Source organism: Ursus maritimus, unplaced genomic scaffold, assembly GCF_017311325.1.
Source record: "Ursus maritimus isolate PB19 unplaced genomic scaffold, ASM1731132v1 scaffold_24, whole genome shotgun sequence".
Taxonomy (NCBI): domain Eukaryota; kingdom Metazoa; phylum Chordata; class Mammalia; order Carnivora; family Ursidae; genus Ursus; species Ursus maritimus.
In genome coordinates, this window is record NW_024424897.1 from 6,449,251 (window position 1) to 6,464,935 (window position 15,685).

Consider the following 15,685-nt stretch of genomic DNA (forward strand, 5'->3'; position numbering starts at 1 on the left):
GACCCAGACAAGTGTGACATCTGGGGCAACACGCCCCTGCACCTGGCCGCTTCCAATGGCCACCTGCACTGCCTCTCCTTCCTGGTGTCCTTCGGGGCCAACATCTGGTGCCTGGACAACGACTACCACACGCCGCTGGACATGGCCGCCATGAAGGGCCACATGGAGTGCGTGCGCTACCTGGACTCCATCGCGGCCAAGCAGAGCAGCCTCAACCCCAAGCTGGTGGGCAAGCTGAAGGACAAGGCCTTCCGCGAGGCGGAGCGGCGCATCCGCGAGTGCGCCAAGATGCAGCGCAAGCACCACGAGCGCATGGAGCGGCGCTACCGCCGCGAGCTGGCCGAGCGCTCGGACGCGCTCAGCTTCTCCAGCCTCACGTCCAGCACCCTGAGCCGCCGGCTGCAGCACCTGGCGCTGGGCAGCCCCCTGCCCTACTCGCAGGCCACGCTGCACGGCACGGCCAGGGGCAAGGCCAAGATCCAGCGGAAGCTGGAGCGGCGCAAGCAGGGCGGCGACGGCACCTTCAAGATCTCCGAGGACGGCCGCAAGAGCGTGCGCTCGCTCTCGGGGCTGCAGCTGGGCAGCGACGTGATGTTCGTGCGCCAGGGCACCTACGCCAACCCCAAGGAGTGGGGCCGCTCCCCGCTCCGGGACATGTTCCTCTCCGACGAGGACAGCGTCTCCCGTGCCACGCTGGCGGCCGAGCCGGCCCACTCGGAGGTCAGCACCGACTCAGGCCACGACTCCCTGTTCACCCGCCCCGGCCTGGGCACCATGGTGTTCCGCAGGAACTACTTGAGCAGCGGACTGCACGGGCTGGGCCGCGAGGACGCGGTGCTGGACGGCGGGGGCGCCCCGCGAGGCCGGCTGCAGAGCTCCCCCAGCCTGGACGACGACAGCCTGGGCAGTGCCAACAGCCTCCAGGACCGCAGCTGCGGGGAGGAGCTGCCCTGGGACGAGCTGGACTTGGGCCTGGATGAGGACCTGGAGCCCGAGACGAGCCCGCTGGAGACCTTCCTGGCCTCCCTGCACATGGAGGACTTCACCTCCCTCCTGCGGCAGGAGAAGATTGACCTGGAGGCGCTGATGCTGTGCTCCGACCTTGACCTCCGCAGCATCAGCGTCCCTCTGGGGCCCCGCAAGAAGATTCTGGGGGCCGTGAGGAGGAGGAGGCAGGCGCTGGAGCGCCCGCCGGCCCTGGAGGACACTGAGTTGTGAGTGCCTCGAGCCTTGGGGGTGGGGGGTGGGTGGGAAGATAGGGGCCTGGAAGGCCTTAGGGGGCGGCAGGGGAGGATCTACCTCTTAAGGATGTGTAGGGGGTAATACCGAATTTCGTAAAATCTAAGTCCCCATAAATGACAGGAGGTCCCACTTAATTTGTTTATCCCCAATTCTGAAAAAGAAGCTGCCAATTTAAGGACAGGAGGCCTTCTTATCACAGCTAATGTAAAATGCACCTTGATTTTGGAGCTATCAGAATGCCCCCAAATGGGTGTCTTAGTGTGGATGTCAGAGTAGTCACAGAGTAGTCACAGCCAGGACGTTCTGAGTCCTTCCATCCACTGGGTGCTGGAGATGCCCCTGCACCTGTCCTTTTACTGAGTCCTCCCCAGCTCCCATGTGCAGGGCTATATGATCCCCATTTTCCAGGAGAGCAAGTGGAGGCTCAGAGCGTTCCAGCAGCTCCCCCCAAGGTCCTGCTGCTGCTTGGTGCAGAGCCTGGACTGGATCCCTGGTCTGTGTGGTCCTAGAGCCTGGTGATTCCCATGGGAGGCGAGTTGTCACGTTCAGAAGCGGTCGGGGGAGCTCAAGTCTGCTATCACACTGGTGGCCTGGCCCTGCCCCGACCCCTTTCTCATGGCATCCCACAAGCCCAGCAAATGCTGCCACCTCGTTTTGGTGTTTATAGCCTGAACCCTGCATGGCTGGGCAGTGGTGGGGGTGGGGAGGCAATCTGGTTTAGAGTTCAGGGGATGGGAGGACACCCCCTGGCCAGTGTCCCCATCCCTGATCATTAGCCTGTCAGGGTTAGTTGTCCAAAAGGCTGGTCTTGGTTTAAAATGATGTCTTGAAGGCCTTTGCCTGAAATCTGTTTTTGTGTCTTTCCTACAGATAACAGGAGGCTCCTCTCCCCAGACCAAAATGAATTGCAAGTTGCCACAACCCACTGTGGGGCCATGAGGTCCTCACAGTCGCCAGCCCTGAAGCCTCCCCGCCCCTCCCCAGGAGCAAAGACCATGTGGGTCATCTCCTTTGAAAGCCTGTCCATACTCCGCAGGAGAGATGTAGCCTGGAGGTACCAGCGAGGGGTCCCAGAGCCCTTGAGCCACCCCATCTGAATGGCCCCAAGGACTTGTGGATTTGTGGGAGGCCAGCCCCAGAGGAAGGGCAGGGGACCCTTGGGGCCTCAGGGAATAGATGACAGGCTCATTAGAGCTGAATGGGAGTGTGAGGGGCAGGCATGGCCGGTCCCAGGGGTCGTTGTCTCTCCCCACCCCTCCTCCAAGGGTCCTGGTGTTATGTTCAGGCTGGAGACTTGCTCACTTCCTACATTTTTGTGAAGGGAAGAGTTTGGGCTGCCTCCCCTCCCCCCATACACCCTAGAGAGGAGGTTCCTGGCTAGACTCTTCAGCCAAATGCCCTGACTTTAGTCCCCACCCCTGTCCCAAGCATAGCCAGCCCCCTTCTCCTTCACCTACTGGCCATGCTGGGGAGTTCGAGTGCCAGGCTGGGGTGGGCAGTGGGGGTGACTGGCACCCTTACCAGGTGCACCCTTGTGGTGGGGACCAGCCTGACTCTGCCCTCCTCACGCTGCCCTCCTCCACCCTGCCTCCACCCTGGTCCCTCCAGGGACCCCAGAGGGTCAGGGCGATAGACGCAAGGTGCTAGAGCAACGAGCCGCAGTATTACGGCCCCCAGGCCCGGTGGGCGTGCTCTGGGCTGGAGAACAGGCAGCCGCCAACTGCCTCAGCATCTCCCAGGCCGGAGACTGGCAGAGACTGGGCATGGCTGGGGGTCTAGCCTCTTGTGGGCCAGTTGTGCGATATGGACAGTGGAAGGGCCCAAGGATGTAGCTAATCTGAGCTGCCGACTGTCCCCGGGTCTGCAGGGCGCTGTGCGTGTGTGTCTGTGCTGAGGGCCGGTTGGTGGACCTGCCTGCGGGTGTGGGGGTGGTGAGGCAGCCGCGTGGTTCTGCACGGGTAGTCCGTGAGCGAGAGCTCAGCGCCTCCCTGCTCTGTGACAGTGGTGAGACCAGGGGAAAGGCCAGCCCAAGGGGTCCTCAGACATGGGCCCTGAGGCAGGTGTTCTTGGTTTTTCCATCAGACTGAGGTTGCGGCTGTGGGTGAGGTGCTCGGGGCGCCCTCACCTGTGTGTGCACACACCCCCCACCTGTGCCCTCTGTGCTCTGTCAGCAGCTTACCCCCGTCCCTGACCCTCAGCTTGGGAAGCGGCTCCCACTGGGAGCACTGCCACAGCCCCCACGTCTTTCTTGGGACCCTTCGGCTGGGTCAGAAAATGCCACAGGCCTCCCTCTGGTGCATCTGTGTCTGTGCCCAGAGCGGAGGAGGTGGTTCCTGTTCCCACGCGGCGGGCTTGCCGCCTGCCACTGCCACCCTGAGCCCACCCCAGCCCTTTTCCCTGTTCTCTGGGCCTGGGCCTGGGGCCACCCCCAAGTGCCGACTTGACTTTCTCAGGGCCCCAGGTGCTGCCCTTTGTCTTCTGTCCCCTGCTGGTGTCCTGCCTCAGCTTCCTCCCGGTTCTCCCAGTGCCGGCATGGGGCAGGCTCTGGGATTCCCGCTGCCCTACAAAGTACCCCTCCCGCAGGCTCATTATAACTTTTGTAGAGAATGTTCTGTATCATTGTCACGCCTGTGTCTCATTCTTTAATCACTTGGGGGTGGGAGAGGGAGAAGGTCTTTTTGTACCTAAGAGGACTTGGTCCTCATGGGCCCCTTGGAGGGGGTTGAGGGATGGATGGTTGGGCCTGCCCCCTCATATGTCCCTGCAGGGCCTTCCCTCATCCCTGGGCCTTCACCCTGCTTTCTCTGGGCCCAGAATTTGGGGCCGATGGGGAGGGAGTGTTCAGAAGAACCAGGACAGGAGAGCCAGAAGCTGAGTGAGGAGGATGGTCTGGGCTCCAGCCTGTTCCCAGGTCCTGCAGCTGCTGAGGGCAGGAGGACACTTCCTCCCTTGCCACCGGGGCCTGCCTGGCCTTCTCCAGACCTGGGCAGACGCTGTACCCAAGGAGGCTGCCACCCACCTCCCAGGCCCCATCAGCCCTCGTCTTAAGGCCCCCGCCCACGCTGGGAGGCCACCAGTGTGGTCCCCATTTCCCTCACCACCCCAGACAGCTCTTGGGGCAGCCCTGTTTAGAACCCTCCTTTCTCCCCGGGAGGTAAGGCTTCTCTTTAAGTTGGAGGACAATGGCCTCTGTTTACTCCATCAAGTCTGGGAAAGGGTCCCCTGAGTCATTTTATTTCATTCCCTAAGGATGTTGGGTCAAGTGCTTCTGCCAAAGGGAGTTCAAGACAGCTCCCTCCCTCCAGCATCACTCAGAAAGGTCCAGAGGATGTCCCAGCGGGAAGGTTGCTTAGCAACCCTCTGGGGTTCTAGGTCATCTCCCTCCACTTTACAGATGGGAAAACTGAGTCCTACCGAGGGAAAGATCCAGACCCAGAGCACCGGCCTCCTAACTGCTGGTACACTTTCCTCACCCCCAGGCTGCGGAGGGGGCGGGATTCTGTCCTCAGATGCTCCACGGGGCTGTCCACCCTGTGACCCCTACTGGCCACCCTGGTCACTGCACCTACCTCCGGAAAGACCCTCCAGTCCCGGGGCCACCCTTCCAGGGGAAGGACAGGAGGGTGAGGACCGAATAACAAGACAGCGGATGGGAGCTTCAGCGTAGAGGCAGAGACTAATCGGAAGCCCTAGGGGCTGGGGTCTCCAGGGGTCAGTGTGGCCAGAGGGCGGAAGCCTGGGGCATGGGAGCAGGAGCAGTTGAGGGGACTTCAAACACAGTGAAGGGAAGAATTTTACATGGTAGGGATTCAGCCTTCTCGACCCATTTCCCTTGAAACTGAGATCGAGGTTAGGGCAGTTCTAAAGGTTTAGAGTGATCAGTGGCTCTTTGCTTTTAGGGATTAGAATCTGGTGATAGGGGCGCCTGGGTGGCACAGCGGTTAAGCGTCTGCCGTCGGCTCAGGGCGTGATCCCGGCGTTCTGGGATCGAGTCCCACATCAGGCTCCTCCGCTATGAGCCTGCTTCTTCCTCTCCCACTCCCCCTGCTTGTGTTCCCTCTCTCACTGGCCGTCTCTCTCTCTGTCAAATAAATAAATATAATCTTTAAAAAAAAAAAAAAAAGAATCTGGTGATAACACGGACACTTCCTCTGGAAAAATGCACAGCAGACACACACACTCATATGCAATTCTGCTCCTCATTCCGGGCAGCTCCTGGAGCTCTGAGGGGTCCAGGGACCCCACGTTAGGAAGCCTTAGTTCGACTGCTCTGAAGTTACATCACAAATGGGATTACTACTCTGATGGAGATGGGGGTGTCAGAATGAATCAGATGTGACGCGGCCTCATTTTACAGATGAGGTAACAGGCCCAGAGGGCAAGGGGCTGGCAGGAGATAACAGAGCAGCCAAATGGGCAAAGTGACACTCGGTCTTCTGATGCCTCCCAGGGTGCTAGCTGCCTCCTGTCCCTATGTCGACCAGTCCCAGACAGCATGACAGCCCTGTGCTCCCAGGGCATGGCTGTGTCACCCTCTCTGAGATAAGCCTGGGTCGTACGCGAAGTGGCAGGACTCGGGAGACAGCCGGCCAGATCCAGGCCGCAAAGCTGGCTCTGGCCCTTTCCAGCTGTGTGGCCTCGGGTAAGTTACCCAGCCTCTCTGAGTCTGTTTCCTCAAATAAAATAGGTGATTATAACTCTTTATAATAAGAGTGTCAACCCCGTGGATCAGCAGGAGGTGAAACCATCATGGAATGAGAGTGCATGCTAAGGCGTTTCGCCGACTGCCTGATACTCAGTACACATCAGTTAGTACTGATCATGGTTGTTGGTGGCCTCAGGCCCATGAGGTACTCACCGCATTTGTGGCCCCGCCCACCCAATAGGTGAATCCTAGGTGCTTCCAGGGAGCAGTTCTGCTTTTCTGACCCCCATACATCAACCCCACCAATCATACTAGCTCCTGGATAGGGCACTGAAGGCATCCTCATCCCACCAGCTGGGGGCATTGGTGATTCAGCCGCCGGCTAAGGAATGGTCAGCTAGCCAAGGGGGCCACCATCCAGTGGGAGGGCTCCCGGGGAATCCTGGGGTACCCAAAGGGCTGGGCATCTTTCCTGGAGGCCCACTGGCCTGGCCCCATTATGCTACTATCTGAACATTAGAGTTTATCGAAAACTTTCCCCTAGTCCTGCGGGGTAAGTAGGTGAGGAGTTTTAGCCCCACTCCATAGATGAAGAGATGGACCATCAGAGAGACTTCGTGACATTCCTTAGTTCCCAGTAAATTAAGGAAAGTTCAGGCTCCCTGACCTGGGTCCCTTCGGCCACCTTGTCCCCAGAGGGAAGCTTTCACGTTTTTACTATTAATGTTGACAGCTTAATAAGGTGTCAGCACTGTATACATTTAATCCTCACACTAAAGCCATAACCCTGTAAAACAAGAGCTATATTATGATTATTATCCCTGTTTCATGGGTGGGAAAACAGAGGGTCAGAGCAATGGTGCCTATCGCCCAAGGTCACAGAGCTGGCAGGCGGACAAAGCAGGCCTCAAAGACAAGTTTCCGTGGTGTTGAAGCCTGCGTGCCTTAGCATGGCGTATTGCCTTCCCAGGCACTTGTACCCCTTGGTGGGGGTTGTCTTTGTCTTGGGTCCCCTTGACCTGGGCACGCCTGGTCCTGGGCAGATGCCAGACTCAGCCCGGCATGGGGGGGCATGCTGGCAACTTCAGTGACCCATGCACCTGGGCTGATCCACCTGCCTGGAGGCGCTGGGCCGAGAGAGGACAGTTTGTGGGGCCAATGGGCAGGATACTGGGGGGCTGTTTGGGAGGGTAAAAGCCAGCCGAGACAGGGGAGCAAGCCTGCTCCCCCATTTCGTCGTGACCAGAGAGTCTGCCTGTCTCCCTGTCTCTTGGTGTCTCTGCCCTGTCTCTCCCTGTAACGCTGGGGCTCCTGCTCAGTCTTTCCTCCCCTCTCCCCGCTTTCCGTTGCCTCGTCTCTCTCCAGGCTCCCTTGCTGTTGGTCACGTAATAAGCAATAAATATTTGGTAACTGCTCCCAGTTCCTGACACAGAGTTCCTGAGTTCGTGGAAGTTCCTGGGTGATAGGAGCATCTTTTGTTCAAACGAGGCGACTCTGGGTGGGCTCCCGGACAGCTTCCGGCTGGGGCCTGGTCACCACGGCTAGAAGTTTGGAGCTCTCAGCGCCCCCCCCCATCCTTTGGGGAGGGGAGAGAGGCTGGACATTGGGTTAATGATCGATCATGCCTTTGTAACGAAGCCTCCACGAGCACCCCTACTCTGCGGGGTTCAGAGAGCGTCTGAGTTGATGGGCGCACACATGTTCTGAGAGGGCAGGCTCCCCTGACTCCACAGGGACGGATGCTCCTGCGCTCGGGACCCTTCTGGACCCCGTGTATCCCTCATCTGGCTGTTTATACAGATCCTTCATAATATGTTTACAATAAACCAGTAAATGTAAGTAAAGTGCTTTTCTCAGCTCTGTGAGCTGTTCCAGCAAACTATTGAGGCTGAGGCAGCGGGTTCAGGGAACCTCCAAATTTTAGCCAAGTTGCACAGAAGTGCAGGTAGCCTGGGGACCCGGGACGTCAGCAGTGAGGGTGCGTGTGTGAGACTGAGCCCCGGGATCTGTGGAGTCTGACACCCCGTTGTCAGCTTCAGAACTGAATGAAATTACAGGACAGTTGGCGTCCAGAGCTGGAGAATTGATTGTTGGTGTGGGAAGAACCCCCGTCTGGTGTCAGAAGTGTTGTGAGGAGAGGAACGGTTTTCCTCTAGCGTCTTTCTCTCAATCTGTCTTCCCAGGAGTTCAGGCTCCCTGTCCCTGTCCCCACCTCGGTGTGGTTCCTGTCTTGGGTTGAACCAGAACCCTGTAGCCCCTCCTCTCCTCACCCCACACCTGCAGGGTTACTGTGTGAGACCCAGCAGGCATGCAGCACTGGTCTCTGACCCAGGTCTCACCTCCCCAGGTCTCACCTCCCACCAATAGTCCCCGTAACAGCACGTGGTGTGGCCCAAGCGTTTCCCGCGTGTTTCTCGCATGGTCTCGGGCACCATTGTTATTCCTGGTTTTCAAATGAGGAAACCAAGGCACAGAGGTGTTAGTAAAATGTGCCCAAGCTCACACTGCTGGAGGTGGTGGAGCTAGGGCTCAGACCCGGGCAGGCTGGCTCCCAGCTGTGGGCATGTCTCGTCATGATGGTGAGCATTTATTGAGCACCTGCTGTATGTCAGCACTTTACATCTGTGATTTCTGTGCATTCACATGACAGCCTCATTTAATAATTATGGGGGGGTCAATGAACCCATTTGTCAGAGATGAAAACCGAGACTTGAGAGCACTAGGTTGTTGCTTGGGTCACACAGCCTGTAAGAGCACACACAGGGCCTGACTCCTTGTCTGTCTGACTCTGGACCAGCTGCTCCCCGGGTTTCTATAGCTGAATGACTAAGTCTGATGGGGCTTGGAGCCTGAGGTGGGGAAACTTCTGGCAAGTCCATTCAGAGCCACCCATCTGGTCTTTGGAGAAAGGCCCTCGGGGCATGCCAGTGTGGTGAGCCCTGGAAATCCTTTAAGGCTATGAATCCCAGTTTTACCCTCTCTCACTCTGGCTTCTTTATTCCATGGGCTCAGGGGGTTCTGCGTGGGTAAGACTTCTGTGGGACCCTCTCCTCGCTCTGCGTATACACACCCTCGGAAGTTGCTCCACGGGACCCTGAAGAGTAGTCGGTGGGAGCCTGTGGGTGGGGGAAGGGGCTTTCCCTGGGAGGAGAGCGAGTGGGGGGAACAGCAGCTGCCAGGCGAGTCTGGGCCCTGACCCCCACCGTCTCTGCCCCTGGGGGCTTTCCCTTTCCCACAGAGTCACAGCACACAGCACCCTCACAGCATTGTCTCCAAGTGGCAAGGGCAGGAAGGCATTCTTGACCAGCCCCATTTTACAGGGGGGGAAACTGAGGTTCAGGAGGACAAATGACCTGCTAGGAAGGGCCTAAACCAGGGTGTCGATTCTGGTGCATTTGCGCTGCTGCTCGCAGCCAGCTGCCTTCTCAGAGCATAAATCCAGCACTTTGCACACACCGGGCACAGCAAAGCCTTGGGAACAGTATCACTGCCTCACAGGGGAGGAAACCGGGACTCAGGTGGGTTAGGTCACTTCTCCAAGGGGCTGACGACACAAGTGTCCGTGCTGTGGGATTCAAACCCCAAACTCTGGCTCTTTCTACCCCATTCGCTGAGCCACCTCCCCAGGTTCTCTCCGGCACAAGGGCGGCTCAGGGGCTCCCCAGGTCAGAATAGGGGCTCGGCTGGCAGGACTTGGGGAGTGGGATGGGGGACAGGCAGGACTTGCTGCCTCCCCTTCCTCCTCCGTTCCTGTTTACCCCCTTCCTGCTCTGCTTCCGGATCTACTGCTGACCGCTCTCCGTTGTGTGTGCCTGTGTGTGCCTGTGTGTGTGTGTGTGTGTGTGTGTGTGTGTGTGTGTGTGTGTGTGTGTGTAAAATGTGGGTGACGGCGCTGATGTGGTCTCTGCAAGCACGGGGTGAGTGTCGTGGGCCCGGAGCTCTCTTGGAAGGTTGGGTTTATTTGTGAGCTGAGCGTGCTGTGGTCTTCGTGGTCTTGCTCATTTATCTTTGCTTCAGGGCCTCCAAGTTTCCCAGAAGAAGGGCGTGTGCATGCGTGTGCATGTGTATGCATGTGTGTGCATGTGTGGACACACACACAGGGCTCCACGATTTTGTCTACAGTCTATTTTTAGACTCCTTCTATTATTTTTAGGGCCCCAGCTCCTTTGACTGGAAGGTTGAGGCTCCAGCCCCCCACGCCACCTCTCCTCGCCCCATCCCTTGCCCTGAATTGGGGGTTCCCATACTGCTTTCTCCAAACTCTCTGGGTGACTGGTTTGTTGCGGGTCAGAACCCCGGGGGATGGGCAGTAGGGGGAGAAGGACCAATGACCCAGAAGGATGGGGATCGGGTAGAGGCAAATCTACCTTTTTGGGCAGCCTGTTTACCAAGGCCCCGGGGTGGGCATCTTCCCCTTGGCCGGCATGGCTAATTGGGGTGCACAGCTCTGCCGCCTGCCGGGAAGGCTAATTTGCCTTTCCAAGCCTCTGAGTTTCCATCTGCGAGTGGAGATAATTAAACCCTACATAGTAGGCCAGTTGGGGGATAAACTATATTAGGCGCTTAGCTCAGGTCTTGACACCCAGTAGGTGGAGGACTAGCCCAGGGGCCTGGTAGGCAGGAGTCTGGAGATGGGGAGGGCTCAGCGGGTATCAGCCAGGTCTGGGCATCCCTGAGCTGGAGGCCCCGAGAACCGACATGTTGGGTTGTCCCCAGCTCCCCTTTCCGTGGTCCCTGCACTTCCTGCACCGTGTTCAGTATTTGCAGAGCAGAAGAGGGAGGAGGCATCATGCCCCTGAACCCCAGCCCTCCTCTGTGCGCAGGAACCATTTATTAGTATCATTATTGATACCGATATACGTTAGATTTAAATCATATCAATATTCAGCATAACGATAATGTACGTAAAGCAGGACAAGGAGTAGCTTAGTGACGAGCGCTTGTCCTATGGTGGCCCGTTGATGCTCATAGTACAGAAATGACCTTATTGCTTTCTCCAGCACCCCAGTAAGCTAGGTAGTATCACCCTCATCCACGCCAAGTCACCTTGTCAGAAACCTGAGGCTCAGAGAGGTCAAGCAACTCACCTAAGGTCACACAGCAAGAATGGGACCATGAGGTATGTCTGAGTCCAGAGCCCCGCTGTATACACTGTTCTCGGTTGCCTCCACACCATGCAAGAATTGTGGCCCTCACTCCCCTTCCAGCCCTGGCACTGGCCCTGCCAGGTCCAACACACACCTTTCAGGCTAATCTACACCCCAGAGTCACTCACACACACTGGACTGTGGTATTGAACTGATGCAGGAGGAGGGACCAAGTGACCCTCGGAAAACCTCACTGGTCAGGAGTCTGGGTTGCTAACAGCTCCAGCCTTGGCTTTTCAAGAACCTAGTTTGCTCTATAATTTGTAAAGGTGGCGTGGGCCTCAGTGTCCTTTCCTGTCAGGTGGGGATGGGCTGACAGCCTGGGAGCCCCAGCACCTTCCCCACCAGCTAAGGCTGGCCCCCTTTCCCTTACCTGTCTCACTCCCTGACCTGCCCCTCTGGGCCATCACCAACCTGGCTTCGTCCCTGCAGAGCGGCTGGCGGCCTAGAAGGTGGGAGGCACACAGCAGGTGGCTGTGGCGGGCCAGGGCTAGGGTCCTTGGAGGTGAGGCGGACGCTGAGACGTCCTGTCGATGTGGTCCTGCCCGGCCAGAGCCAGGGGAGCTTGGGGTGCCCGTCCCACTCTCAGCTGATCAAGATCTGAGCCACAGCCCAGCCACTTCTCCACCGAGTGCTCGGCCCCACCCCTGTGAATAATGCCGCTTGCCTCCTGGAGCAGGCCTTCACGGGGCTTTGATGATTTGGGGGGTAGCATGAATGGGTAGAAGACAAGGAAGGCTTACGGACCTGGCCACCCAGGTGTGGAGCCTAGAAATGGTTACAATGCTGGTGGGATTTACCTTTCTAATGTACCCCATGTCTCCCAGCCTCCCAGTACCAGCCTTCCAGGTCTCCAAACGTATGCCTGACTCTCACGATCCCCTTCCAGGGCCTGGGGCTGGGGCAAGGCTCCTTCCCACCCCACCCCAACCACAATGATAATTAACCCCAATGAACCCCAGCAAATAAAGACGTGGATTGCAGAAAGGAAGAATCATCGCTGCCCCAGGGTAGGGAACTCCAGAGGTCCCAGGAAGGCTAAACCCAGCATCATCTAGCACCAGCCCTTCACACACAGACCCCATTTGTGCCTGAGTAGGTCCACGGGCACCCCATCTGTTGGGGCCTGGGAGGAGAGCTCACCCCTCTCAAGTTTGGACCAGTATCTTTTTCTTCATCTAATGTTTTTTTTAAAAAAAAACTTTATCTCCTCCTTCCATGCTCCTGACCCTGTTTTTCTAATCTTTCCATTCCTCCACCTATTCATTTATTCAACCAATGTTTACTGAGGACCTACTATGTGCCACACACTGTGTGAGGCCCCAGGGAATGGGTGTTGTCCAAAGAGCAGGAAGGACCCGTGTCCCCACCAAGCCCCGTCCCCTCTCCTTCAGGCAGCCTGGTTTGACTCACACGGGTCTGTCCATCAGCCGGTAAACAAGGCGCTGTGCTGGGCATGACGGGTGTGTGAGTGTGTGGCAGGTGGCAGGTTGGAAATTATGCAGGAAGCTCAGGGAAGCATAAGGAAGGTGTGTGGGGGATCCGTGCCCTCAGGAAGCCCAGCGTGCATCGGCAGTGGGCAGAGACTGCTACTTATATGACCCTCTCTCCCCGGGCACAGGGACGCAGTGACCCCGAGTCTGCCTGTGGTGAGACTGCACGCCCCAATTCCAGTGGGACGCGGATGGAAGGGACGCAGTACCACCTCCAGACCTGGAGCTAAAACCTTCTTTTCATGTTTTCTCTTCCACTCCCACCCCCTAGACATCATTATGGCCCGTGTTGGAGGCAGAGGCATCACCCGATGGAAGGAGCCTGAACCCCCAAGTCACCACTTGGAGCAGGGCCAGCTGGCCCATGTTAGACTGTGATGTGAGCAAGAAATAAATCTGTGCTATATTTACTGCTGAGATGTTTGGGGCTGTTTGTTACAACGGCTACTGCTACTTACCTGGGCTAATGGAGGCGGATGACACAGACCTGGGAACATGCAGAATCCTACGATTAGGTCACAGGGCACGAGAGGGATCACTGACAGGCAGGGAATGACAACCAGTGTCTAACGCTAGCTCCTAGATGAGGTCAGAGCAAGGCACAGACACTGTGAGTGGGAGCGCCCGGCAAACAGTAGGTGCTCAATAAATCTGGTGGCATGAGTGAAATATATGGGAACGTCGGGAAGGTTTTGTAGGGGTGGCCGAAGTTACCAGCACCCCGGAGGATGGGTGGGGTTTAGATGGGACGTGGGGGTAGAAACAATTACCCCAGGAATGAAGACAGAGGTGAGAAGGAGCAACAGCGTCCCAGGCTTTTGGGGGTCAGTGAGCAGCCACTCTGGCCAGAAGCAGAAGAGTAGTCAAAGATGGAGCTAGAACTTGGAGGCCCTCAAAGGCCACGCTGAGCAATTTAGACCTCAGGCTGTGGGTCAGCGGTCTCCAAAGGGGGGTGTGCACAACTATTGGGGTACAGGAAAATATTAAAAAGCCCATTGATATTTATCTCAGTCTTTTAATGGCCTGTGTTTCATATATATGAAACTCCTAAGCTCAGAGAGGTTGAGTAACTTACCCAAAGCCACACGGCTAGTAAGCATGTCTGACTCCAAAGCTGTGCTCTTCCCATTTGCTGAGTCTTATGCAGAAAGGTGAGAGATTGGATGGGGGCAGAGGGAGGTCTAGGGGGAGGCTGGCTGGGAGGAGTAGACAGGCCCCAGCCCTGGCTGTCTCTGCCTTGGTAGCAGGACAGCAGCCCACTGTGGGCAGAGGTCAAGGAGCCTGCCCAGGCCTGCTCACTGGGCCCCTGGGGCCTGTTATGAGAAGCCACGCAGGGAGCCTCCAAGCTGCGGACCCGGCTGGCCCATCACCCAGAGCTTTTCCTCACAATTCACTCTCACTCCCGGGAGCAGGATCCTGGGAGCCGGGAGAGGCAGAACGCGGGGCTGGGAGGTCAGGATGGGCTGACAGAGGGGATTGGGGAAGAGTCTGGCAGATCAGGTCCTTCTCCCACCCCCCACACGCTCAGCTGCCAAACCCCATGGCCACGGGAACGGAGCTCCAGCCCCAACCTGCTTTCCCACATTTCACTCTTGCTGGATTTATGGGTGACATCTGCTTTTTACCTCTTAACATCCTGTTTTTACCTCTTAAACAAGCAAGCAAGCAAGCAAGCAAGAAAACAAACAAAACTCTTACCAGTTAGAAAAATAAAGCAAACGTTTTAATTAAAATGGAATATACACACGGAAAAATGTACCCATAATAGCAGTATAGCATGATGAATTTTTATAAAGGGTAATAAATACCCAGATCGAGAAACAAAACATTTACTAGACCCCAGAAACCCTTATGTGTCCCCTTGTGGTCACTACCCCCATCAGTAACAGCCGTCTTAAGCCTGTTTGTGAATTTTATATGAATGGAATCAAATGGAATCTGGGCTCTGTTGTGTCTGGTTTAGTTCAACATTAGGTTTGGGCTGTTTAATACACCCCGGCATGCATATTCCACATTTTATTTCTCATTATACTGTTGGGGGATAATGGAGATGTCCCCAGGGTTTGCCTATTTTGAGTACCGTGGCTATGAATGTTTCTGCAAGTTTCTTCACATTTCTGTTGAGTGTACACCTAGGGCATGCCTGTGTTCAGAGCTCTAATAAAGCTCTTTCCATTTAAAAAGGCAATCTGCCTTCCTGCTTTGTTTTTGCTTTTGCCAACTCTACCGAGGTGTAATTAACTGTAATAAAACACACCCATTTGGAGGGTGCAGGTCGATGACTTTAGACCAACACATGCACCCACGTGAGCACAACCAGTCAAGATACAGAACATTTCCATCCTCCCAGAAAGTTTCCTCACGTCCCTTTGCAATCACTGTCCCCGCCCCCCTCCCTGGGCGACTACCAATTTGATTTCTTTTTTTTTTTTTTAAAGATTTTATTTATTTATTCGACAGAGATAGAGACAGCCAGCGAGAGAGGGAACACAGCAGGGGGAGTGGGAGAGGAAGAAGCAGGCTCACAGCCGAGGAGCCTGATGCGGGGCTCGATCCCATAACGCCGGGATCACGCCCTGAGCCGAAGGCAGATGCTTAACCGCTGTGCCACCCAGGCGCCCCCCGATTTGATTTTCTATCACCATCTATTAGTTCTGCTGCTCTTGAACTTCCCGTCAATGGAATCGTACAGTAAGGACTCGAGTGTTGTCTGGCTTCTCTCCCTCGGCGTTCGGAGTTCGTCCACACTGTTCCTCTGCACTCTTGGCCTCTACCAGCTGCTCCTTTATATTTTGTGTGTTGTTTGACTGTATCCACTTGTTCATCCATTCTCCTGCAGATGGACATTCAAGCTGTTTCCAGTTTGGCACAGTGAACAACGCTGCTACGATCATCTATGATCATCAAGGTACACATTTTTATGTGGACACATGTTTTTATTTCTGTTGGTTGAATAGCTGGGAGCTGCATGGTTGGGTCATAGGGTAAGTGTATATTTAACCTTACAGGGAACTGCCAAACTGTTTTCCAAAGGGGTTGTGCCACCTTGTCCTCTCATCAGCCACGAATGAGAGGTCAGTGGCTCCACATTCCCTCACCAATGTTTAGTGGTGCCTGGCTGTTTACATTGAGCCATACTTACGTCATTGGGAGTTCTA

At 56.2% G+C, this 15,685-nt stretch overlaps 2 protein-coding genes across 2 annotated transcripts in view; both read left to right on the top strand.

Annotated features, from left to right (window-relative positions):
- The window catches only part of LOC103665929 (Usher syndrome type-1G protein), a 19,406-nt gene extending 6,484 nt beyond the window's left edge, over window positions 1-12,922 (top strand). The window contains exon 2 of the transcript XR_005837331.1: window positions 12,799-12,922. The gene's annotated coding sequence lies outside the window, so the exon portion shown is untranslated. The remainder of the gene's footprint in view (window positions 1-12,798) is intronic.
- On the top strand, window positions 7-1,218 carry LOC121104960 (Usher syndrome type-1G protein-like). Its single transcript, XM_040640265.1, has one exon. It carries the CDS (start codon window positions 142-144, stop codon window positions 1,216-1,218), a length of 1,077 nt encoding a protein of 358 aa, XP_040496199.1. The 5' UTR covers window positions 7-141.
- Window positions 12,923-15,685: the final 2,763 nt, after the last annotated feature.